The sequence below is a fragment of the Fringilla coelebs genome (genome assembly GCF_963513975.1).
Source record: "Fringilla coelebs genome assembly, chromosome: 4".
Lineage (NCBI taxonomy): Eukaryota > Metazoa > Chordata > Aves > Passeriformes > Fringillidae > Fringilla > Fringilla coelebs.
In genome coordinates, this window is record NC_140032.1 from 45,637,798 (window position 1) to 45,664,018 (window position 26,221).

Genomic DNA, 26,221 nt, shown 5'->3' on the forward strand with positions numbered 1-26,221 from the left:
AACTATTATGCAAGAATACTGTTTATTTCAAGTTTCATTCTTTCTTCAACACAGTTGCCTCTTGGTTTATTTCCCCACTGTTATCTGGCTTGATGTCTGGAATCCTATTTGTGCTGATCAGATTCTTCATTTTAAACAAGGTAAAGAAATCTCACTATTATAATGAGTGCTTAGTATGAAGGCTGTGTTTTAACCTCCCATTTGAGTGCTGCCATTTCCATAGCTCAAAGTTTATGACTTCTTTTTGGACAGGAGACCAGTCATTTTTTTAATAGCCATTTGAGTTATACTTGCTCCTAGCAGTTCTGAAAGCTCACAGTAAGTAATTTGACAAGCGTTTGAGGCTTAGAAGGTGCTATGTGATAATTAATATTGTATATTCTGTTAGGTCAGAGGATGGTGCATTGGGGCTGGTTCTATATTAGCACAAGCTTGTTGGCATTGACTTAACCTCACAATTGCTGTTCTGACTGTAATTTAAACAGCACAGTCCTCCCTTGGAGATACTCTAATTGGTACTTTAAAGTTGGGAAATTTTAAGCCTTGGTTTTCCAGCATATCAAACATTAGAAGATGGGCATCTGCCTATTTTGTAGATTCTCAAGAAACCTGAATCAATGGGTTTTAGTGACCTGAGGTAACATTGGTCCATGTATCTCCAGTGCAAAAGATGACTCAACTGCCACCCAGCATGGTCTGGAAACCTGAACTGCCTTTTCCATTTCTCTCACACCATTCAACTTGCTAAAATGGGGAAGTGAAGAGCATGACAGTGACCTAAAATAAGGGACACTATATTAGCAGTTATACAGGGAACTTAAATAGATGAGGGATTAATTCTTTTGCTATAAATAGCACCACCTGTAACCTCAGCTTCATCGTTCTTTATTTCTGCTCTAAATAAATGTCAGTGATAAAAACAGATGATAGATTTGATCAGATTCAGCTTTGAATAAGAAATAAATCAAGTTGCATGAAAGATAAGGAAAGGTTCCACTATTGTATTTAAAGCCTAGCAACCTAAGAAATTAGCCATCAAAATCATGGGAACTCTGGTATTAATGCCATATATTTAAGCATTCAAGAGGCAGAAAAATTCAAGTTAAGGAAATTGCCTCCCAACTGCCGCCTGTGCCATTCACAAAGCCGGAAGATCTGTGGAGCTTCTGACATAAGCAGGTTGTGACTTGTGTGCATGCATAATAAAAGAGCAGCTTTCTAGCTTGTGGGTCTGTGGCCTGTTATAGGGCTCCATGCCCTTGCTGGGGATGTCAGTGAATAGCAGCTGGCCCTGCAAATACAGCCCATCTGCATCCTGCTTGGGGACCGGGCATAGCACAGGGTGACCGCAGCCTTTTCTCAGCTCCCTTGTACAGCTCATGGCAGCAGGAAATGAAACCACATTAGCCAGCCCTCAGCTTTGCCAGGCTCTTTGCAAACACGTGGAGCCCCTGAAAAGGCCGGAGCAGTCTCTCACAAAGGCTCTGTCCGTGGCTCACACGCTGCGTTTCCACTGCTCTCTCAGCTGAGTCTTTCCCTGTGAGTGCCGAGAGCACGAGAGCGCAGTGGGCAGCAGACACGGTGCCGTGCTAAACATTGCCTGCTCACTTTGTGTGTGTCACCTGCTTAATGCAGCCAGACACCTGGGATTTCAGAGATTTCTGTTAGCTGGTAGGAAGTGCCAGGCTGTCTTGGTCAAAGAAGAGAGCTTGGGAATATGGTTTTGAGATGGATGCCTTGCACTGCTGCTTCTAGCGCTGGTCCAAAACATCAAAGCCCTCTCCTGCTTGGCACCCTTCAGTCATGCTAAGTGAAAGGGACTCCTCATCTTGGACACAAAATAAATAAGAACGCCCCTGCAGAAAGAAACCTGCCCCCAGGTCACTCAGCAGCTGACTGGAAAGTATGAGTCCCTGGTTCCCATTGACATTGTCAAGCTTCCCCAGAGTGCTGGTACTTGCCAGGACCAGCCTTGTGGACTTGGTGTAACCAAGCAGGTCACTGTCCTTTCCTTGACATCCAAAAGCTCCATCTGCCTGGCACTGACTCAGGAGCATGTATTTTCCACGTGGAGGTTCGTGCTGACATGAATCTGGTGTGAAATGCAGCTGATGTTTTCTTTTTTCTGTGGTTTCTCTGCAGGAAGACCCTGTGCCCAATGGTCTCCGCGCGCTCCCGGTGTTTTATGCTGCTACCATAGCTATTAACGTGTTTTCCATCATGTACACTGGGGCACCAGGTGAGTGAGCAGGGGAGGCATGGGAGTGAGGCTTCCCACTGCGTGTAAGGATGCTCTGCCAGCATCACCCAGACACCACAGGGTTATCTCCTGCATTAGGAGTTAACAAGGGCAGGAGTAAATCATTCACCTCCCCACATGCCTCTATTTGTGCGTGTGTTTTCGTGACACCCTCCTGATTGCTCTGGTTAGTGGGGAAGAGCTACAAAAAAAATCCCTCTTTAGAGGAAGGGAAGGTACTGAGAGGCAGCTTTGGCTTTGTAAATCTGAGCACATGCTGAGCTCTCAAAGGTGTTCTAGGTTGTGCATCAGGGAGTGAAGGTTCAGAGCAGGGTGGGAGAGCAGGTGCTGTTTGCTCTCAGTGTAATACCTTCACTCCTTTACTGACATCAGCAGAGTTACTGTTCTGGCACGTCTGGCCCCAAGACTGTTATTTAAATTTAATTCTTTATTTCCCTTTAATGATAAGAATCCGAATCCCCAAACCTGTTTCTTCACTGTATGCATCTCCTTTCTTTGGTGCTGTGTTTTGGTTAGAACTCAGTAGAAGGAAATTAAGTTGAAGGACTTTATTTATATTTTTGTATATTTGTATATTTTATGTGCACTTACATGTTTGTGTTTATTCACATATATATTTATATCTGAATTTTTATATTAGTTGAATTTTTATATTGTTGTATTTATGTTTGTATATTTATGTTCTCATATTTTATGAATTTACATTTATATTTTTATACTTTACTGAAGTAGCATATGTTTAAACACACACTTCTAGCAAAACGGTTCAGAACACAGATGTTCAATGATCTCAACTACTTTGTTGAAGACTGGTCATTAAATGTTATCTTTAGGTTAGATTATTGTCCAAGAACTATGAATGAAGAGTCAATTGAAGAGACTCCTCTTCATGGCCCTGAATTAAGAAATCAGGCTTAGAAAGTGACCTTTTTTAAAATGGAAATATTTCTCTAAATCCAACACACTAGATGTACTAGATAAACACAGTTGATAGACCCTACTCCATAGCATAACATTACTGGAATTAATAAAAACTTAAGATATTCCCAAATTTGAAGGTAACATTACTGTTTCTCTTAAGTCTAATTGGCTATGTATCCAAGATGTTTAACAGTAAATCAGCTGTATAACTCACATTTCCTCATTAGTTGTACTGCAGAAGTAGGTCAGGCACTCTGCACTTACTCATTAAGCAAAATAAATGAAATAATAATCTTAATGTTCCCTCTGTTTCAGCTTAGCAGTCTCTAAAGTGTGTGAATAAAAAGGTGGGACTCCATTTTTGATACTGGGGAAAAACTTATTTACTCTCCAAGGCCTCTGGTCTGGCAACATTTACTCACAAGGATAAATTAATCATGTAGGTTTCAAGATAGGCAATGTTTATATGGGTTTGAAAGACCAGAGTCCAAGCTCTTTCTTCATTGTGAGTCAGATTGCTTCATTGAACAAGTGGAAGGATCTCTGTTGGGGGAATAATTAGAGAAACACGAGTTGTTAATGTCGCTGTGCATTGCAGGACGAAGCCTCAGCTGCATTAATCTCGTATTGCAAGCAAATAAGGGCTTAGAGCAAGCTAAGCAGCAGGCTTTATGGACCAGAGCAAAGGTCAGGTAAACACTTAACCCTAATGGGCAACATGGTTTACTGTTCATTCATTTATAAAAGCACTGCAAACTTGTTTTGGCAGCCCTGATGTGGGGCTCTTTGGGAAATAACATCACAGTGGGGCAACGGGAAACTGGAAGACTAAACCTGCAAGTGTTTTCATGTCAACTATACCTTTAAATACTGCAGTAACTGGTAATGTGTTAAAAATCATCAGATCCTTCCTTGTTGGCTTTGAATACACTGTGAACACTGGCTTTTCTGCAACAGGCTGCTCTTCCACTGCCTGGGATAATTAAGTCATGTTAATTAATGGCTTGCTTCTGTTGTATTGCTTTGTCTTTACAGTACTGGGACTGATACTGCCAATGTGGGCCATTGCTCTAATATCAATTGGTGTGTCCTTAGTATTTGCTGTCTTAGTCTGGATTTTTGTGTGTCCCTGGATGAAGAGAAAAATAGAAAGTAAGTAGTTATTTGATGAAATGTGAGTGATATAAAATCATGGAATATTACATTTCAGAGGTGAAAGTGCCCTTGAGGGGTCACCTAGTTCAGTTCCCACCCACAGGCAGGATGTGCCTAAACTATTCCTCATGTATTTGTTTGTGTAATTTGCTCTGAAAAAGCTGCAGTGGTAGAAATTCAAAACCTTGTTAGGCAACCTGTTGCAGTGCTAAGTTCTGAAGTCTAGCAGAAACAGCAAAATAAAACCTGGAATATAATCTGGTTTCTATTTTATTAAGAAAAAATTCGAGAAAAAGCCTGTCAGAAAGATCATCTTTAAGTGACTGTTTTAGCTTTACAGTGAGTTTGGCTGATCACAGCTTTAGTTGCTTTGCTACTCTCAACAAATGCAGAGAAAAGTTTCAGGTTTCATTAACAGATGAACAGCGCAGTGTTTTCCTTCAGTTACCTACTTTGGTGAATTTTATCAGAAGAAACAAAGATGTTCTAGAATTTTCACACATGAACATGGTTGAGTGTTAGAAATAAATAGTGTGTGTATGAAATGAAGCTTGTTTATTGTAGCCAAGTTAAACCATGCTGTTGATGCAAACAATGGAAACTTAAGTAACAAGAGGTATAGGTTGGGTTTAAAATTACAGTGCTATTCTTTCCTTAGGCCGGTTAAAGAAAGATGCTGCACTGTCAAGGATATCAGATGAAAGTCTTGATAAAATTCAGGATGAAGAAACACCAGTCTTTAAAGAGCTTCCTGGTGCCAAAGCATCTGATGAGAGCACGATTCCCCTTACTGGCTCAGTAACAGAAGCTGCTGGGGCATCAGATAATATTGCAAATGGAAACCATCCACGTGTACCCTATGGTAAGGAGCTAAGACAGCTTGGAGGGTTTGCTCTCTTCCTGCTTCAATGAAGTTTCTTAACTTCAAGTAGGTCTCTGCTGTAAATAGTAAATTGGGGTTTGGAATTTCCATCTCTAATCCCTTTTCAGGGCTTGTTTGGAACGATGCTCATTTACAAGTGACATTTTCTGGAGAGGACGTAAAATCAATTACATTTTGTTTGGCTGTATTTCAATTTTAGAAACAGCTGAAAAAAAAAATGACTTGCCTTTTTGCATTGCTTTGCTTTGTATTCTTAATGGTGTTTCCATCCTATCAAGCAGTGGAAAAATACAGAGCACACAGATTGCTGATGTATGAAGGTTAAATTCAGCATAAAGATGATTAGCATACTACAAAAGGAGATGAAAAGATTTGGACGTTAGTTGATAAATGTATGACCATTTGGAGTGTGTCCACTGGAAAAATGTCACACATTGTTTTCTGAACATATGTTTGTAAGAAGTAGACTTGTGCATAAAGCTCTTTCTGTTCTGCCACATGGTGGGAACACCCCCCTCCACTTAGCGGTCTGCTGACTTTGATATCACTTTGCTAACATCTACAAAGCCCTGTAATTTGGTTAATAAATGCCTAATATATTCAACTGATTCTTACAAAATCAAATAAGTCATGACGTGGAGCCCTCAGAGTGTGTGTTTCCAGTTTAAAAATAGCCAAACCCAGTTCTGAATGTTGCACAGTGAAAATCCAGGAAGTCAGGAAATGAAAAAGACTGTTTCTTCAGAAGTATTACCTGTGATACATTTTGATGTGTGTCCTGCAGTGTATGCTAAACATTAAATGTATACAGTGGGAATTTACATCATCGTGTTCATAGAACTAGTATATAGAAAATGTTGCAATAGCTAAGGAAATACTTCTGAAGAACATGAATTTTTAATTTGTTTTTTTTAAATTACTTTTTAAAGCTATGTAAATGTCTCCTAAACAAATGAGTGTCAATTAAATGTCTCTTAAACAGATAAGTCCCAGTATGAAAATGCAGTAAACCACATTTCAGAAATCCTAATTATTTCTATTCAATGTAGACAAAAGCTCAGAAAAAGCAGAGCTTGCTTTACAAGAAAGGAATTTAATGGAAATTTATATTTTCAAAGAACCTGAGGATTTAACCATCAAGTATCACATTCAAATAGCTGATCCCAAGTGACTTGCTAGAGGTCATGCAGCATGTCTGGGGAGACTCAGCACTGGAGCAAAGCTCTTTTTGCACAGAAGATGAGAGCCTTTATTTTGCAGTGAATTGAATCTTGGCATATTCACTGCATGTAGTGCCAATTGATCTTCTTTGTCCTGTATTCTCAGATGCTTGTGTTGGAGGAAGGGGGCTTTTGTATTGCATTTTGTATAAAGAAGGCCTCTGAATCTCTGCCTTTTTAGGAAGGGCATTTTCGGTGACGCACACCTCGGTGAAATCACCTGTTTCCAATGGCACCTTCAGCTTCGACGGCCACGTGAGGAGCGATGGCCACGTTTATCACACTGTGCACAAGGACTCAGGTTTATACAAAGACTTGCTCCACAAAATCCACCTGGACAGGGCCAACGATGAGAGGCCCACTGCAGAAAACAACTACAAACTCTTACGGCGCAACAACAGCTACACCTGCTACACCGCTGCTATCTGCGGCATGCCCGTGCACTCCTCCTTTAAGGCAGCGGACACATCGACCCCAGAAGACAGTGAGAAGTTGGTGGGAGACACCGTTTCCTACTCCAAGAAGCGAGTCCGCTACGACAGCTACTCCAGCTATTGCAACGCGGTGGCGGAGGCAGAGATTGAGGCGGAGGAAGGTGGGGTGGAAATGAAGCTGGCCTCTGAACTCGCAGATCCTAACCGGCCCCCCGTTGATCCTGTGGAGGAGGATAAGGAAGAGAAAGACACCTCTCAGGTCCATCTACTTTTCCACTTCCTCCAGATCTTAACAGCCTGCTTTGGATCCTTTGCCCACGGAGGCAATGATGTCAGGTAAGAGGAGGAGATCTCACAAGCCAGCAATTTTACAGTTCAAGTACGTGGAGCAAGGTTTACCAGCTTTGCTGGTTGGAAAGCGTTTTCATTTCTGCAGGTAGATGATCATCAGGGCTGTGTATCATCAGTGTCCTCGGTGCTTTCCAGGAATTGCACTGCTTAGTCTGTGGTTTCTTTTCTTCTCAAGGGTAAAGCCTTTTATATTTGCTGCTAAATAACTGTGAAGTAATTCGTTTAATTTACCTTTAATTTTGCAATCTTGGAGGCATTAGATTCCATCCAGCCTGCCAGCCACTGTAAAGGCAAACCGGACAGTCCCAGACCTGCAGAATTTGAAGCCTATCTTAACTGCAAAATCAGAAACTTTCAACAGACGAGAGGTTTTAGACTATTTTTGCTGTTAGATAAATTTCATCTCTTGTCACACAGCACCTCACCATCTCAGTGGCATGTGGCTGAAGAGCAGTTTGGGTGGGTTTGCTGTGCCGCTGGGAACACTCTGTATTTTTCCTTTAGGATTTGGCTGGGCTGCCTCTTCCCTAGACCTGGAGCAATCCACTTGGTATTTAATAGACGCTTTTTCCAGTATCATGATAAGGTCCCCTGAGGAATTCTCTCAAGTGGCTTGTTGGAGCAGCTATCCTTATTTGGGTTGAGGATGGGGCTGTACTGAGTCCCCTTCCTGCTGGACCCTTGCTGTGTCAGCCGTGCCCTGATGGTGTTGGTTTCAGTATTTTCAGCAGGACTTTACAGCATTCATAATTTTCATCGTTCTCCTTAGCCTTCTGGGCACACTCTGTCCCACTCTTCAAGGACAACACTTACTGCTTCTTGTTCCTGTCAGCCTCCTAATTTAACTCATAACCCATCGTGAAAACACTTACAAACATGTTTCTTCGCTCCCCGTCCATCCCGCATCCTGGGAATTCAGACCAGAGCTTTCTGAAAAGCCTTTTGTACTTCCTTGGTATCCGCAGGGATCTGGCTCTGGGAAGGAGTCCAGAGGCCCCTCATCCTCTGGATCAGAGGGCAGTGGTGTAGCTTTTTTTTCTCTCAGATGGTCTCTGTTGTTAAGGTCCTTTGCTCTGAGCATACTGGCCAAGAGCAAAGACCCATGGGAGTCAATATCCAAGCTCTGCAAGTGGCCAGCAGTGAGTGCTGAAGGGAACACAGGGATAAGGACAAAGGCTGCTGATATTTCTTGTAATGTATCCTGGGAAATACCAGGGTATTATGCAGAAAGTTCACAGCCTACCTCAGCAGGTGTCACAGCTCCTTTATTCCCTGCAGGTGATGCTTATACATACTCCTCAAGGACTCACATGTTTGATGCATCACTTGCATGTTATGTAGAGAAAAGGGAAGTCGATTTTGTTAGGTGATCTGTAAAGATGCAGTTAGTTCAGAAATCAGATTTGGTGTTGACAGGAGCTGGTCAGGATGAAATATAAAGTTCAGACTCTGTGCTGTATGTGTTGTTGCATCTTACAGCCTTATTCCCTTAGAATTTTGCATTTGGACTGGCTTGTTACTGTAGCAATATCCTTTCCCGAAAATTCATATGCTTTTAGTGTTTTTCAGATCCCTAGTTCTGTTGGTGATCCTATCAAATTTGCCAGGAAATGTGTTTTTATTAAGTCCTGTTTATTCCAAAATCTTTTCTTAAGCTGAGTTCAAATAATTGCAAATCTAAAGAACAAGTTGGCTTCATTTTGTCAAAGCTGGTAGAAATGCAGGGAGGTGCTCATGTGTCTAGAATTGGATAGGAACCCATCCTTGCAATTGTACTGAGTTCCAGCTAAAGAATAAAATGAAAGACCCCTTCATATGCCTAGAAGATTTATTAAAGAAAATTCTCTGGGAATGCCGATATCTATCCTGTGGCTCATATAGCAAAGATGCTTTGTCAGTGTTTGTCTAGTGGAGCAAAGGATGTCTCGGCTCTGCCACATGTTGCATGAAGATCTGCAGAGCTCAAAAGGCAGTGCATTGTATAAAAAACGATGCAGTAGAACCTAATGAGTAGTGCAGCTTTCTGTTCACATTTATGTAAGAAAGTAAGTCCTGGCAGTCCACCTTCCACTGATGACTGCTGTCTTTTCATCTCCCTCCTTTGTACACTTTCCTTCTGCTCATTTTTGGTGCTGCTTTCATGCCGTTTCTCTAATGTTTTTCCTCAGCCTTGAATGCTGTTGTTAAAATCCTGTCTTCCCCTGCATTTGGTTTTAAGCTCCTCACTCATGTATTTAGGATAGCACCTCCACTGTCCACATCTTTTTCTTTGGACTTGACTGCAACATTTTCTTTCCATATCCTGGAACTTATTCTTGTGTCATGTTTTCTATTTATTTTCCATCAGGCTGTTTGCAGGAGCAAAGAGAGAAAAATAAAAAGACAATATGAAACTTAAAAACTGCAGGGTATTGCAGATTGACCTGTTTTAGAGCATATTTAAGCATGGGACATATAGTACATACAGAACTGTGATGTGGCTCAGAAAAACTTCATGGATAAGAAGTGCCCCATATAGTTTGGATGGCACTTTGGTGGACAGAAGATCATATGGAGATCTCTTTTGTTTAATTGTCCAGGATTTACCCAGAGACCTGGAAGAGTTAAATCAGTATTTTTCCCTCGACTGCAGAACTAATGCTTAACTAACTCATGGGGTAGTTAGACCCCAGCTTCTTCTGAGATGATGCTTTTTATATTCATTACAAAATCAGCCATGTTTGCTGTAGGAGCTGATGTTTGTAGCCATCAGAGCTCATGTCCAGGCTGACACCAGCAAGGATGCTGGCTGGGGCAGCTGTGTGTTAAAAGGAGAAGGCAGTGATGGTAGCTCCTTATTTGGGTGACTGTTTTGTTCGGACCATCCTCTCCTGCCCTGCCTCCAAGCTTATGTGCACTGTGTCAAGGGTGCTGGAGCCTTTCCAGGGCTGGGACCAGCTGAGCCGGGCCGAGAGCCTTGTGACACCACCGTGCACATGGACTGAATGAAATCTAAAGAATTTAAAATCCCAAATAAATGTGTTGGGGCAGAACCGCTGAAAAAAAATGTTGTTGAAGTTAATTAGCGGCGCCAAGTGAGCAGGTCCCACTGGCTCAGCAGCCGGGCACAAAGGGAGTGCGTCAGGTCAGTGCAAGGGCAATGGGAGAATAAAAAGGGCAGGGTGGAAAAAAGACCTGGGCCAGGAGCGTGACACAAGGAGAACTGCCAGCTTCTAAATGCTTGTTCAGAGCCAGCTTTCCAGAGAGGCCGGGAGGCTGGGCTTTGTTGGCCAGCAGGGATTATATGCACCTATGGCTGAGTTGGACTGAGTTTATTTTTTTGTAGATATAGGCTGATTCAGCAGGAATTGTCATCTGGAGCTTCAGTGCTGCAGCCACAGCAGCCTACCTGGGTAACAACAAAACAGCAGAACAGTTGCTGTAGCTGCAGGGTTTGTGCTGTGTTTTAAAGTCTGAAACATGTCTGAATTAGCTGGCTCTCAAAACAAAGGCAGATGGGCTGCCTGTTTTGGACATGGCTAGAAACGATTGCTAATAAGCTAATATGAAACTTAAAAACTGCAGGTGATTGCAAGGTAAATGATTGACCTGTTTTGGAGCATATTTCAGCATGAAATATTTCATATTTCAGTACAGTACAGACTGAACTGTGATGCAGCTCAGAAAAACTTGATGGATCAGAAGTGCCTCATATAGTTTGGACAGCACTTTGGTGGGCAGAAGAACATAAGTGGATCTCTCTTGTTTCTTTGTCCAGGACTTACCCAGAGACCTGGAAGAGTTAAATCAGTATTTTTCCCTCACTGCAGAATTAATTCTTAACTAACTCATGGGGTACTTTAGACCCCAGCTTCTTCTGAGATGATGCTTTTTAGCATCATAATGAAATCAGCCATGTTTGCTGTAGGAGCTGGTGTTTGTAGCCATCAGAACTCCCTGTTCAGCAGGGATACTGGCTGGGGCAGCTGTGTGTTAAAAGGAACAGGGAGTCATATTTTCTCTAGTGCCCAGCGCAGCAGTGGCTGTGGCTGCTCTGCTGCTGGGCTGGGAATGAGAAAGCTGTGAGCAAACTGTGTTTGCCCCACAGTCCTATCCTAGCAAGTGGGAAGATGCTTTTGTTGATTGCTCAAGCAATCTCTGGAGCTTGTTATTCCTTGAATTCTTGCAAGCAAAGCAGGATGACCCACAGAGAGATGCTGTAGGTCAGTGTGAGTTTTGCTGATTAAAATATGCTGTTTATGCTGTGAGGAAAGCCTGAGCCTTGCACTCCTCCACACCTGTCCGTGCATGTGTTCAGTCATTTCTCACAGATTCCTTCTCCTATAAATGGGCAGCCTCTTCTGTCCCTACTGCCCTCCTCCTCTGCCTCAGGCCATCACTCCTGCTGTCACAGGAGAAACCCTGGGCACATCAGTATGACCTGTGTGCCTTGGCTGGTGTGAGCAGGCAGCTACCTGGGCCCATGGGCTCGGGCCATGGAGGAAGGATGATTTAGTGCTCTGACAGCGTGATGCTGCAGCTGGGCAGGGTGACCAGGGACCCTGCCACCACCCGTGTGTGTGCCTGTGCGTGCCAAGGGACAGGCAGTGCTGAGGTTTGGCTGGTAGATGCTGTAGGGAGTTGAAACCTGCCTGCAGTCGTTTCACAGGATCTCAGTTTTCCTGAGTTCCTGCTGCATAAATTGTTGGAGTGTGTCTGCTCTAATTAAATTTCCTGTGGAGGACTTCAGGACTCCCCTTGCGTATTCCTGCTTAGATATTAAGCAAAAGGGGTCATTGGAGTTAGAGTCTGCAGGTAATGTCATACAGATTTATGGCACAAGTTTGAGAAAGAATGCTTCTCATCATCCAAACAATATAGGCTACATTACTGATAGCAGGATTTAAAACCATCTCAGAACTATAGTAAAAGTATTTGATATTTTTAATATATTTCTCTACATTCTTTCAGTGGTTTTAGGGAAGCTGACTGCTACTAGATAGGGAATTCATTTTTAAACAAAACAGTTTGAGAAACTAGGAAATGTGTGCTTGCCCAAAATACATGAAGAAGAGCTTTCTCCTCTCACCTTCATAGAGATTTCACTTAAGTTTAGGTCAGAGTGCACAAACAGCAGTAGGATTCACCTTTTCCCCCTCTTCTGAAAGTAAAGGCAACGGGATTAGAGGAGGGAAGGGCCAGAACATTGCCAGTATCTCACTGCACACGGAGAGCTTAGTGGGATTCGGCCTCTTGGCTAAATAAGGAGTCTAAAGGAGCTATAGTAAGGCTGGATTACAAAACAGGTATTTCTTATTTCCTCCCTGAGAGCTGCAGTCAAGATCACTTAGAATATTCAGGAAGCTAATCTGCCTGTTATATTTAGTGAGGGAAGCCTGATTTCTGATTTCTTCCCTTTTTAATAATAGTCCATCCTGTAAGTCCCACCTGTGCCCCAAGTGGATCTTCGTTTCTGTCCTTAATTGTGCAGGTACATGACATTTTTGTTGTACCATGCAGGCAAGTCAGAGAAGGGCAGCAAGAAAGGGGGGAATCCCTCCCCATCCCTCTGTGAGCAGGGCTCATGGCTGGGCTTACCAGGGGAAAAGCTGATACTGGTGGACACAGACCCAACCCTCCAGGATCCAGGGTGGGGGTTCAGGGCCAGCATTTGCAGGACACAGAGATGAGCTGCAGGAATAAAAGCATGTCCACCCTGACTCATTAACACATCCAAAGCTTGCACTTCACAGGGCACAGCTCTGACACACTTTTATTGTGCTGTGGTAGATGTCAAGGCTGTCCAGTTATTTGAAGTAGGATAAAACTCTCCTGATAATCTGATAACGTTGGAGATTAGAGCATGTTTTATTTCCTGTTGCTACCTACAGATGTCTTTCACTCTTGCTCAGCTGGGTGATGTCTCAAGACATAACTGCAGCCTATTTAGAAATATCATCCCACTGATTTTCCCAGTGGAAGGTTTGTTTGTGAAATCCTGGTTTGGGAAATAGTCAAATGGCTGGACATTTTGTAATTATACTTGTAATATTGGACACCTAATACAGATTTTTCAGATGGCTGTTTTGTTTGTCATTCAGCTTTAATTTGTGATAATGTACATTTCAAGGTTCTTTCACCCAGCTAGAAAAAGGGGCTAAAAAGTAACCTCCTTTTTCAGGTGGCAAAGAATCTAAGCATGGTCATCAAGGAGTCTATACATTGTTCACAAAGCATATTCAGAGTGTAGTTTTCAAATACAGTTAGATTTTCTTTTTGAGCAACTCACTACTCCCCTCAAACAGCAGCCAGGAAATAGCAATGTTGCTGCTTCATAACATGTTACAACAAGTTTGATGGGGTTTGGTCACAGAGCATTCAGCTGACGGCCTGAACTACTGGGAAAAAGCCCCTTGTTTTTACTAATAAAAACCCCAAAGTGTTAGTCCTTATTCCTTTAGAGAAGGTCTTGGACTTGTGACCCAAAGGCCCCTAAAAATTTCTGCTCGTGTGTGTGTGTGCATGGGAAACTGTCATTTCTAAGCCTGTCTCATGATAGCTGGATGTGGGGTGGTTATTTTTGTTGGTAATACTATCTGTCTCACAGGGGAGAGGAGAAGCCAGCTCTATTTATAGTTCAGATTCACTGTCAAATGCTATCTTCCACAACAGTTTTATAAATGCTGTGTGACAGATTCTAAACTGGCACAAGTGAGCAGAAGAGGAGAATTGTGCCAATCACGTTTACCGAGAGCGCCAGCAAAATCATCACGAGGGTCAGGCAGCACTTCAGAACCACGGAGCAGCCCTTAGTGAGCCACCATGGAACACATCTGCCAGTGCAAATACTGCTGTGGGTGGCATTAAATCCTGCACTGCACCTCCAGGGAAGGCAGTCAGCCCCTGTGCAGCACCCCAGCTGCAAAGCCCTGTGCCCTGCGAGTGATCGGGCTGGGGGAGCCCAGCAGAGGTGGGGGAAAGTGCTGGATGTGGAGAATACACTTTGCAGCAGGCAGACTCAGAAGATGGGCTTCTTATGCCATAACATTTACATAAACTCATTCAAAAATTAACTCCTATTGGCCATCCCCTTGTGCTCGGTGGGAAAGTGTGTATTAGGTGTGCAAAATTTAAGTAATACCATGACAGGAGCAGTTTATTTTCTGTCTTAAACCCAACAGCTAGATAATACAGCAAATTCTTTAAAGTACTTCAGTTTCATAGGAACCTGAGGGCAGTTTTCCATATAGATAGATAGATGTGCATGGGGGTTCAGAGCCCCTGTGTGACAATCTCAGGCTTTTTTCTTCTCTAAACTACCATATGGAGCTCCAGCACAAAGGAGAGTTAGTTAAGGTAAGTGGAAACCTGTGTGGGGAGAGTAAGAGAAAATAACTTATTGAAAATAGACTTGTGAAATGACTTGTAGCCAAATGCATGGAAGATTTGAGGTCTGCTTTCCTGCTAGTTATGTCTTGAATCAGATGAGCTAGAGCCAGTGGGAAATACTGTGAAAGCCACATCCCAGTCTAGCCAGCATCCTTGTGGTTCATCTGGTTAGTCACTCAGCTGTAGGAGACATCTGTTAAGCAAACTGTCTTATCTAACAATGCCTTTTTTGTTGCTGGGGTTTTCTTATGTGTTGTTTATCCCTTGCCCTCTCTTACTGTGCTGTTGGGAGTGGTTGTCTTCTACCTCTGTGCAGAACCAAGATCACAGTCTTTGCAGTGCCTGAGTCAGACCCAGTTGCTGCAAGCTTTTGGCAGTTTCATGGTGGGACAGGCCTAGCAGCTTCTTCTAGAGCTGTTTTCCATTGGCATAGGGAGCATTGATACCACAAGCCCCTTGGACTGCACCTCCTGGACAAGTCTAGAAGCTGAAGGAGCCCCTTGGAGAGCTGTTACGATGCTAGATTCAAGCCACTGTTGTTGCTGTTTGTAGCCACTTGCAGATATTCAGGCTGGGAGATGCCACTATCCCTAAGAGCTAAACATTTAAGTCACATTGAGCATGATTTACTGGGAGAGGAAAAATGGTCTCTCTGGTAAAGATAACCAGTGATGCAGACACCCACAAAGGAAAATGAGGTTAGTTTTTACCTCTTTGCCTTTCCAAGCCTATCATCAGCACATCCAGCGCTGTTTGGCTTTCTTTTCTTACAGGGGAGGTGTCAGAAATGCTGCCTCTGTGGGCAGCAGAGTTATCTCTTCTGATCTGTTGGACAGAATCAGCCACTCAGATTCTCTGAGGCTGAGCATATGTCAGCAGAGTTTTGGCTTGTATTCCCTTGCCATGAATAAGAACCTTTTCCTCAAGGATTAAGCTTTGTTGATGCACAGAGGTGTAGCATTTGCAAATAATTAAAGCTGTGTTTGATATGGGAGAGCAGTTTGCTGCTGCAGTTTTGGAAGCCTTTTCTGCCTCTTCATTTACGTTGGGACTGACAAATACATATGCTTAATCTTTTCAGAACAGTCAGGAATCAGTGCCTGATTTCACTCCAAATGTGGCTGTTATTTTTAACAGGGAAGTTTTTTTCCATGTCATACAGCACTATAAAAAGGGATGATCAGTTTTGCCTTTATTCATCTGATCAATGTATTATTTGCCTTTATCCATCCTTCAGTATCCATCAGTTTATTCGGGTACCTTCGTACATTGAATTACCTTTCTTTTTCTGTGCCCAAGAAGGCATTTAAATGTGCAAGTAATTTAATCCACACCTGAAAACACTGGAAAAGCAGTTGAGTTTTAGGTTGATTTCAAAATATTAGAAATGCTTCAGTCAATAATCTCTTCTTCCATGGAAGTAAAATAATTCTTGCATTTAGGCCCTAAGGACTTTTCACATACTGTCCTTCCAAAACTCAGTGAATTGAATGTTTACTTGGGCACAGTATCAGAACAGAATTTTAAAGTGTTTTAGCTTGTGGAAATCACTCTTTATTTAGAGTCTTTAGTTCTTCGTTGTACTACCCAGTGTCTTCAAGTCCACTCCATTTTATTATTCATGTTAGCTCACTGATTTATTTTCAGAATCTTTCTCAAAATCTGTAAGAATTAGTAATTCTTTTTTATAGCAATGAGCATTTTTAACTGCTTTCATTTCCCTTGCAGCTTGAACGTTGCTGTGTGCGTTTACAAGGGAAAAGTTTTTCCTTATTACTTTGCTTCAGGATCACTTCTCAGGGTTCAGAGCTCAATTTCTCAAGGGCCAGATGAAGGCAGGAGGGTCCTGTGTTGCTGAGATGTGCCAGCTTTGCGCTGCTGGTGACCCTTGTCTCTCGGCAATCCCACTCGGCCCCTGGCACCTCCTATCTGGTAAAGACAGGATTCAAGGAAATTATTAACTGGCATATACAGTGGCCTGGTTTGCACAACATTTGACATTAAAACTGGCCCTTACTCCATCTGTGTGCTTTGGAGTGGAACCAGGAGCTAAATTTAGCAGGTTCTGGCTCCAGGGTGGGCATGGTTGTCAGTCCTGCCTGCAGTGCTTGCTGTGACCTGCTTTCCTACTGGTTTACAAAGAGGGGAGCTTCCCTGATAGTTTTCAGATTTTTGGAATGACATCAGTCAGGTCTGTTCTGCTCTTCTCACTATTATTTAGACATAAATGTAGCACTGCTTCACTAGCTACGTGGTGAATAAATGCTGCTCAGCAAGGCAAGCAGCTACTTGGTTTAGTAAAAGAGTTGAAAACAAAAGGGATGTTGGCATTCTTATCTGCTTTTTAGTATTTAAGCCTCCAAAGTAATTGGATACTGGCTTTCAAGTTTTTCTTCTAGCTAGAGGTTTCTGTCTAGAAACTTGATGCTTTTTTAGAATAAACAGAGCCAGAAGTCTGACTCCAGACACCAGTATCAGATGACCTGTGTTAAGAGTGGGGACTTCAGTGTTGCTGACTTCCAATGTTTTTCCAGATAGTAGCAGCAAAAAGGGCTTACTTCAGCTCTGTGTCACCAAAGGCTCCTCTCTGATCCAGTACAACTCACTCTGCAACACCTTTGAAGATAACTAAGTCACCTTCCCAGCTGCACTCAGATCATATCCCAAACTTTACAGGCTGTCAAACTAGATAATATTTCTATATTCTTGTCTGTGATGGTAATTTTGCTCGTTATTTTCCCCTCTTTGATAAAAAGAGCTGATTTGATACTTGAATTTTAAATATGCACAGCTCCTGAATTGGTAAATTTTGAGGTATTGGTAAATTTGGTAAATTGAGGTTTTGGAAAAATTTGAGGTATTGGTAAAATTGGTAAATATGAGGTTTCAGGGTGGCACTAAAAATACTGATTTTTGTCACAGAACAAACATAACAAGGTACTTCCAACTCTGACATTTCAGGAAACTATTTGTAAAAGAGAAATTTCTTTCAGGCCTTGCTCTGTGTTATCAGTGAAGAAGTGACAACTGAAAAAGCAACATGATAAGAGTCTCCTGCTGCACCCTTTCCAAGTGAGAAAGGGTGTTGCCTGTAGGGCCAAGTCAGAGTAGTGCTGCACCCATGATGAAGAAAAATCATGCAGAAAATAACAAGACTTCTTTCAAGGCAACTCTGTGCATTTTTGTGACTCGGGTGACACGTTTCTGTTTGTCCAGCAATGCCATCGGTCCCCTCGTCGCACTCTGGCTTATCTACGAGCAAGGTGCCGTAATGCAGGAAGCATCAACTCCCATCTGGCTGCTGTTCTATGGAGGTGTTGGCATCTGTGTGGGCCTCTGGGTCTGGGGAAGAAGAGTTATCCAGACTATGGGTAAAGACCTCACTCCAATCACACCATCAAGGTAGGTCCACAGGTGTCATTGTGGTTGTGTGAACTTTGTGTGTGAGCCAGTCTGAGAAATTGCTGTTCCAGTATTTCGTTTGTAATGCAGTCTGCTGGATTTGCTGTGCTTTGATTTTAGTGATAACCTGGTTTGACTTCTCTGTCTTTCTAAAAAAAAAAAAAAAAGAAAGAAATAAGCAAAAAAGGAGAAAAAGAAAGCATGAGAAAAAGAAAGAAAGAGAGAAAGGAAAAAGGATAACCCTGTAATACTGAATGTGTTTAAGGCATAGAGGTCTGCATGAACAGGCAGCAGAGTCTTCTGCTGATGACCCTAATTAGCGTGGTAGAAGTTGCATTTGGAAATGGCAAGATTACAGTGGCTTTCCCAGTGCGCTTGAGACCATTAAACCCATATGTATTCATTACAGTAATTTTTGTCTTTAATGCATACTCGACCTCTGCTGGTGCTTAACCGAATTACTAATTAGGCACGATCCACCGCGGCGTAGAGTAGAGAAGGTCTCTGACGCAGTGAGCCGCGCAGACGGGGTACTGCAGATGACTAGCCTGTGCCCTTCCCATTGTTCAGCCCTTTCTTGTTCTCTTAACTTACTCACATGACCAAAAATCAGTTGGAGATAAAAGAGTCGAAAGAAGAAACGGGTAAGACTTTGGCACGCTGCATGGTATCAGTCCGAGCTGATGCAAAGAGTGATTGTGAAGTGTTTTCTTATGCTTCCCGCAGTGGATTCACTATTGAGTTGGCTTCGGCGTTCACAGTTGTGGTAGCTTCCAATGTTGGACTTCCTGTCAGTACTACACACTGCAAGGTATGCCTTTGCCCAGCGACTGCAGTCAAGGCAGTCTGGACTATTCATCTTAAAATTGTGCTGCTCGAGCCAGGGATAATGGCACGGTGAGGAGAAAACAGCCGCTGACGGAGGATGGTTAGGTAGGGGTGCCTCAGCACGTCACGGCCACGCCAGCAACGTGGGAAAGTAATCAGGCTTCCAGAAAATGTGTTGGAGTTGTCACATTAAAGTCACTGGAATTGGCCACAGCATAAACTCCATAGTTGCTGGTGAAGAAAAATAGCGCTTGCAAAAGCCTGACCTCAGTTTTAAAGCACATGATTGCAAGGAAGAGCCTGGTTTCCTCTGACGGTGCCATTTGAACCTGGTCGGGTAACATTTCTCCCTTGTTCAGAGGCTGCGCACCATTCATCATTTATACTTGACTTTCTTGATAAGTGCATGGCATGGGATTTCCTGCATATAACTCTTTTACTACAGGTTTTCCATCTGTCTTTTTTTTTTTTTTTTTTTATTTCTTCACAGTGGATTTTGCATTGAAGTAATGTGTGCGCTAACGGTACTTGTAGCCTCAAATGTGGGTATTCCAATAAGCTCCACCCATTGCAAGGTATTGGAGTTTGCAGTGATACTATCAGTAAATCACATCACTAGGACAAACCATAACAAATCTGGGAGATACCAAGTGTTGCAGATTGCCTTCACTGTGCCATGCCCTGCAGACTGTGACCGCAAAATAACGGAGCCCACTTTTAAAGGCAGTACAGCCAAGCAAAGTCAGCATCATAACTAATTGCACAAAAGTTTGGACTGTCTTTCACCCCTACATGGTTGTATTGAACTAATATAGACATGTTAAAATAACGTAGATTCGTAGTCTGTGTGTACCCAGTTATGTGTATTTTAAAACCACCTGTATGAAAAACACTGCTACATCATTAAGCTAATATTTTTAATGTCTCTCTTCTTTTAAACCAACTTGTCCTCACTTTTGTGCATTGTAGTACAGAATCTGGCCCTTGTAATTAGTCCTTTGAACAAGGTACTTTGCTTTTTTGTTAGTTTGTTTTTTTTTTTAAAGAGCACTTTGTAGTATAGATACAGGCTGGGTAATGAGCACAATTTAATTGTGTCATGAAGACATTTATATAGCTTGTAGACATGAGGGAGCGTGGGGACGTTTACACTACTGAAAGATCATAATGGGAATTTGGAATTTTATTCCCTGGGAAATTCTCAGGTCAAATATCCTGTCTTTTTTCCTTTGTTTCTCCATGGACTCTCAGGCTCCCGGACATGCAGAGCTGTTTGTTTCTTTCAGCGTCTGGCAGGATGTGGGGAAGCCCCTCCAAAATCAGAGACCCCAGAATGGCAGTCCCTCTGCATCATGGCATGCCACCAAGACGAAGTCCTAAAAAAAGACAGTCCTTGTAGGATTCACTGCTGCACCCTGGGGAGCTAGGAGCCCCTGGCTGGGGCTGGGACAGACAGGTTTCCGGGGATAACTGCTCCATGGCATGGCAGGCAGGCTGGCAAAGAAGCCTGGCAGCCTTGCCTGTGACATTGACCTGCTTTCCAGTAAAAGAGTCAATGAAATCCACACATCCTGCAAAATGCCCAAAGTTGGTTCAATTCGCCTTTTTCTAGTGCAAACCATTTCTTCAGAAAGCCTTCCTCTATTGCAAAATCATTTATTTCTTCTACCCTGGTGCTCTTTGAGAAGCAGCCAAGGCTGAGCTGCTCTGAAAGGCTGCTCAGATTTCCTGGCATTGACAGAACTCTGGTTCCTCTAAATCAAGCAGGGAGGGGAAAAATAATCACAATGTTATCCACTTCTAAAAATGCTAGCCTGAAACCACCTCCCTTTAGGCTGACTGGTATATCAAATGCACGATGAAGAATTTGCCAGGGAGAATAATACAGCTTTGATTATCCCAATTGCGTGCCTGAAACACTTCTAGCCAACTGTTGTAAAAGAGAAAACATACTTTGGTCCAAACAGACTGAATTTAAAAAGAAAATGTCTTGGCAGCCAGAAGCTAATGAGAGGGGTATTCATTCACTCAATGCTGCTAAAAGCTTGGTCTTTTCTAACTGCAGAGCAAAATAGTTCTTTTTAAAAAATACTTCCATAAAAGCAGCTAATGTGGTTAGTCTGTGTCTGCTCCCTGTATCTTGCTGTATCTCATTAGATGGATCATTCTTAATGGGAAGATCCACTTTGCAATAGGATTAGACTGTTCCAGGGATGTCATGTTATTATAACTGACTCTGTGTTTCAGCAAAATGAGATCCTGAGTTGAAAGATCCAAAGTGAGCAGCGCAAGATAAAGCAAACACTTGTAACTGATGTATTCTTGTATTCCTTGCTTTCTTTGAGGGCCAGGAAAGGAATAAAAGAATTGTTAAATATCATTTGCTCCATGGGAAAATGCCTCGCTGAAAGTGCTGTCAGCACTGAGTCAAAAATGCCTTCTTAAAAATCAGCAGAAAAGTTACTTTGCCTTAGAAATCCAAAAGAAAACAGGTTTGAGGTGAGCCTAATCTTGAGCTTCCAGCATCAGGGATTGGGAATTATTCTTTTCCCACTGCAAAATAGCATTTGCTTTAGTGTCAGTCATCTGAATGTGCAGCAGCTGGATAAACTGATGGCAAATAAGGAGCTGCATGAAACAGGTGAGGTGGAGAGAAACCTTTTTGAGGTGAAACAGTAGACTGTAATGAAAAGTGGAGACCAAGTAGGAAGCTCTGAGCAGCAGTTTTCAGATCTCGTAGCAGATGCGGTGGAGGTTGGTAGCAGGAATAAAAAGCATTTAGCTTCTGGGGAAGGTTTGTCGAGCTCTCTCAGATCAGGACCTGCCTTTGGTCCTAAACCAGAGCCTTTTGGTCTACAAGAGGTGGTCACTGGCTCATGTGCCTGTCCCAATCTATGGCAAAGCAGCTTTTTCACTCTCAGTGCCTGCTGAGAGCCTGAACTGCACCTTCATCTTTGCTACAGGTCCAAGGGGAGAGGAAAGACCCTTGAAAGCCTCCAAGTCAAGAGGGCTTGGAAGAAAGTCCTAATCTTTTGAGCCTCCAAAGGAATTTGTGGGTCTGAATGCAGTAGCCACATTGCTCTGGCTGCACCAGTTCAGCCTCCCCTGGGATTTAGCACTGAAAAGCCCATGTGGTGGGAATGCAGACCTTCCCTTTCTGCTGCCCAGGTGGGCAAATGATCACACAGAGTCTTAGAGTGCCTGTTATTTGTTCTCAGATTGGAGATTTAGAAATAGGCTTTTCTTAGCTGTAACAGAGTGTGTTCATGTAAGATAAAATTAGAGTGCAGCAGTTAAATGCTTTTCCTCTGCAAAAGTGACTTTGCTGAGGTCATTCTGTCAGCTCCATTTTGCCATTATGATTTTGCGGTTTTGAAAAATATTCTCTGTTGCTACAATTGAATTATCATGTTCTGTGTGTTCTTATTATACAGCATTGCACAGGAACAAGAGAGCCAAAAGCATTTCTGTAATGCTTTAAGCAGAGCATACTGAAGGCAAACTGCACTGGTTTCAAACCAATCTCAAAGTAGATACCATCTGAAATTCTACAGAAGGTGTAGTATGCCTACACCCAAGGATTAGCTACTCTCCTAACCTCTAGTCTATCAAAAATCACTATTAATAAACTAAACTTTAATAATGTTTAAAACAGATTGCCAATGCCATCATTGCTGATACCATTTAAATTTCAGGAAGGACTCTGAGATTAGCGTATGTAGACTGCAGCCTTGCTCAATACGTAACACACACCAAATGTAAAGCTGAGCCTAACAGCTGAGCTGCTGAAAACCCAAATGCTGTTTCCTTGGGTTAATGCTTTGATGTGGTCACAAGTGTGGGGTTCCTCTTCACCTAGATACACCTCCACCTACTCAACACACTTACTCCTCCTAATTGCAGAGCAGCATATTGTTCACTCCTGGAGTATTCAGATGAAATATTATCTAACAAATTTCCTTATTGGGTCAAACTTTCAACAGAGACCTTACTGGTCATAGAATATCAAGTTTAGTTTTCCTCTGTTCTGTCACAGGCACCCTAGAGTTACAGGGTCTTCCACAGGTAACTCTTCTCCAAAAAGAAATGTTAAGCAGTTAGAAGCTAAACAGGTGTTAGCAAAACATGGAGATTTTATATCCCCATGCTATCTATTCCCTGTACTCCTGGCATGTATCATATTCCTGGCTCTGTACAAGGGCAGCAACCCATCTTTTGATCTATAGGCAGGGACTGATACTCCCATTAAGAAAATAAGCAGGGAGGCAGGGATGGCACTTCAGGGAGCACATGCCCAGCTGTGTCTTGGAGTTTTCTTTCCTTCAAAACAGGATATTTCTTCCACATTTCTTGCTGCTTTACCATGCACTTTGAATACACTGTTTTTGCTAACAGCATGGAAAGCACTTCCAGGGTGGAAAGAAAATGTAATCTTTCTGAAATTTTTGTATAATTTTTCATTGAAAATGTTTTTCTCAGTCCAGTTTTTTTTTCTTAAAAACTGATATGCTGGGTTTATACCTGAGTTTATGAACTGAAAATATCTTTGAAGGAAGAAAAGGTTGCAGCTTTTTCCATAATACAGTGTGTTTTGTCTACAAAACCACTGACCTACCCAGCTGTCCTGGTAGTAGTGTCTTTGAGGGATATCTTGGTGTTTTATCCATTCCCCACCATCCTCTTGGTGTCTGAACAGTTAGTGCCCCATAATAGAATCTGGTGCCTTTTTCTGCAAGACAGGATTTTAGTTCTGAATGCTTTGCTTGGCTAGCTGGTCCAGAAGAGTTGTTTCCCTCACAGGGCTCAGATTGATAGGTTTGATTTACTGGGTCTAAGCCTGCACTGCCTTTCTGCCCTCTGCCAAGCCACCATCACTGCCACAGGGTGGGCTCAGCTGCTTTTACCTTGTCACTGCCGTGCTGTTTGTAGCCTGCAGTATTGGAATATGGATGTGGTGTTTTGTCAGCGCTGTGTGCTGGGCTGTGAGCTGCACAGAGAGGCTCAGCAGCTGCTGGGAGAACAGGCAGGGCATCCCAAACCAGCAAGAGGACAGGCAGTGGGACAGGAACCATACTAGCTGTCCTGGCCTGCCCCATGTGATGCTCTCCAGCAGAGCCCTAAAAACAGCTTTCCTGGTGTTTTCCTGATTGAAACTGCAGTTAGGCCAGAGTCACTGGGCACTTGCTCTCTCCCCTGTGCACTGACTCAGGTGGAGGGCTGCCTCAGTTGCACTGAAGGCTCGCGTAGGAGTTAGCAGGGCAGAGAAAAACTCACCAACACAGTTTATTGCCTTTGGCTGACCCCAAGACGCATGAAAAACAGGACAACATTGAAAAACAAAGGCTTAAGTGCCCTGGAAGTGTCACCCTCCTGCCACCACACCAGAACAGCGCCATTGTCATCCTCAGGGGCTCCTTTATCTCAGGGCATCGCTTGGTATCAGCTGACTGGCATTGGTGTGGCAGTGGCCACAGGTTACCGGGGCTCAGACCTACCCCTCACACCCTGTCTCCCTCTCTCTTCCCCACGCTCCCAAGGTTGGCTCCGTGGTGGCCGTGGGCTGGATCCGCTCCAAGAAAGCCGTGGACTGGCGCCTGTTCCGCAACATCTTCCTGGCCTGGTTTGTGACTGTGCCGGTGGCCGGCTTGTTCAGCGCCGGCGTGATGGCGCTGCTGATGTACGGGATCCTGCCTTACATCTGAGGAGCTTCCTCTGCTGGGAAAAGGGGAAATGGCCGAGCTACTACCGATGGGAGAAGCGTTCCCGTGAAAGAAGCAGTCGGAGAGGATCCATCTTCCATACCTAACTTCTTATCTACTGTACATAACAATGTGTCATATTGGTGACATGGTGATGTGGTGCCATTTCTTATATATTAAAGAAATATATATGCATATAGTAGGTAACAATACCTAAGTTATATCATCAGTGGGGTGAAAATAATTGCCTAGAACTTAATATTTAGTAAAATTTGTACATAGTGTATCATTTTGGTGGCTATTTTTTAATCTTTTGAAGAAGAGTATGGATTAGGAAATGTTTCTTGTCCATTTGATATAAGAAGAAGCGAGGTACAGGACTGCGTAATACATGACTTTTTTAAAGCTATTAAGATACTGGAACAAAATAAAATGTGCGGAAGTGCTTTTCATAAAATAACTTTGTTCATATCATATTGATTTTTGTGTATCATAGCGTGATGGTTATGGCTGTGTAAATACTTATGAACAGTAACTTTTAAATGGTGCGTTTCCCTTATATATTTTGGATAAGAAAGTTTAGGAAGTACCAAAGAAGCAGGGGAATAGCTTGCCGATATTATGTTGTTGTCTCCACGTGTGTTGTGTTTCCCCACCTCTGATTCAACGTTGTTTCACCAAGCTCCGGCCAGTGAGGCCGGGATAGTACTGTTCATGTCTTAATGTAACTTTAAAAGAAAAAAAGCGCACACAAAAAATTAGTTCTCGTACTTAGTAGGCAGCCCATGGCTCTCCACGTTAGCTGACAGTAGACTGACATCATCCTGTGGGTTGATACTTGAGTATCTCACTGCTCACCTTCTACCTTCCCCCTTCGAGTCTCAGCTCCTGGTTGCCCTGCTCTCGGTTCCTGCGGGAGGACAGAGCGCCAGCCTCCCTCCTTCTCTCCATGCAGACACAAGCACACACTCAGGTACAGGAGCGGGCCGTGGAGCACCCCCGCCTGCAGAAGCGAAGGGCAGCAGCGAGCGGGCGAGGGCTCAGCCCAGGATTTGTGCCTGGAGGTGATGGGCACCCACGGGAGTGCTGACCCATGCAGGGGAGGACGTGAGCAGGTGCTGCCTCCCCCCTGGCGAGCCCCATGCCAGCCACGGCCAGCCAGCCTCCTGCTGTGCTGCCTACAGCGAGGAGGGGACGGGAGCCTGGCCCTGTGTGGATGGAGGTTGAATGGTAACCAGCATTTGGGATGAGATTTTTTTTCGTGGCAGCTTGGGAAAATGGCCAGCTACATCCCCTGCACGCCTTTGGAAAGCACATTTGAGTGAGGGTTACTGAGTTATGCGTGGGAGGCAAAGGGCAAGGGGTGCCCAGAGGAGGTTGGGAATCTATTACTGTTTAAATGCTGCTAAAATTTTGATAAAATGTTCTTGGTACTCCATTGTGATTTTTCCATTGGTCATTCATACCAAATTTATAATAAAATGATAAACAGCCCCTACAACTGCCTCTCGCGTTTTTGGAGTGTTACTCAGCTGTAATGGGAAGGCTCCCCAGGCAGTTAGAGCCTACTCCTTGGCATCTGCCGCCCTTTGTCCTTTGTGTGCTGTGGTCAGTGGGATCAAACCATGCTCTGTGTGGTGCTGACAAAACCTCCCTTTTCTTCCTGCTGTCCTGGCAGCCCCAGTACCCAGCCTCGCTCT

General features: G+C 43.3%; 1 protein-coding gene across 6 annotated transcripts in view; it reads left to right on the forward strand.

Moving 5' to 3' along the window:
• Positions 1-26,011, forward strand: part of SLC20A2 (solute carrier family 20 member 2) — a 56,860-nt gene extending 30,849 nt beyond the window's left edge. For 4 of the 6 annotated variants that reach the window (XM_084205021.1, XM_084205018.1, XM_084205020.1 and 1 more), the window contains 8 exons: positions 55-140; positions 2,143-2,239; positions 4,217-4,333; positions 4,995-5,198; positions 6,621-7,209; positions 17,809-17,994; positions 18,721-18,805; positions 24,360-26,011. In XM_084205021.1, coding sequence (XP_084061147.1) covers positions 55-140; positions 2,143-2,239; positions 4,217-4,333; positions 4,995-5,198; positions 6,621-7,209; positions 17,809-17,994; positions 18,721-18,805; positions 24,360-24,524 — 1,529 coding nt within the window. In that variant the 3' untranslated portion in view covers positions 24,525-26,011. Of the gene's footprint in view, positions 1-54; positions 141-2,142; positions 2,240-4,216; positions 4,334-4,994; positions 5,199-6,620; positions 7,210-17,808; positions 17,995-18,720; positions 18,806-19,312; positions 19,398-24,359 lie in introns of all 6 variants that reach the window. The other 2 variants (XR_014616137.1, XM_084205022.1) reach the window with 2 other exon arrangements.
• Positions 26,012-26,221: the final 210 nt, after the last annotated feature.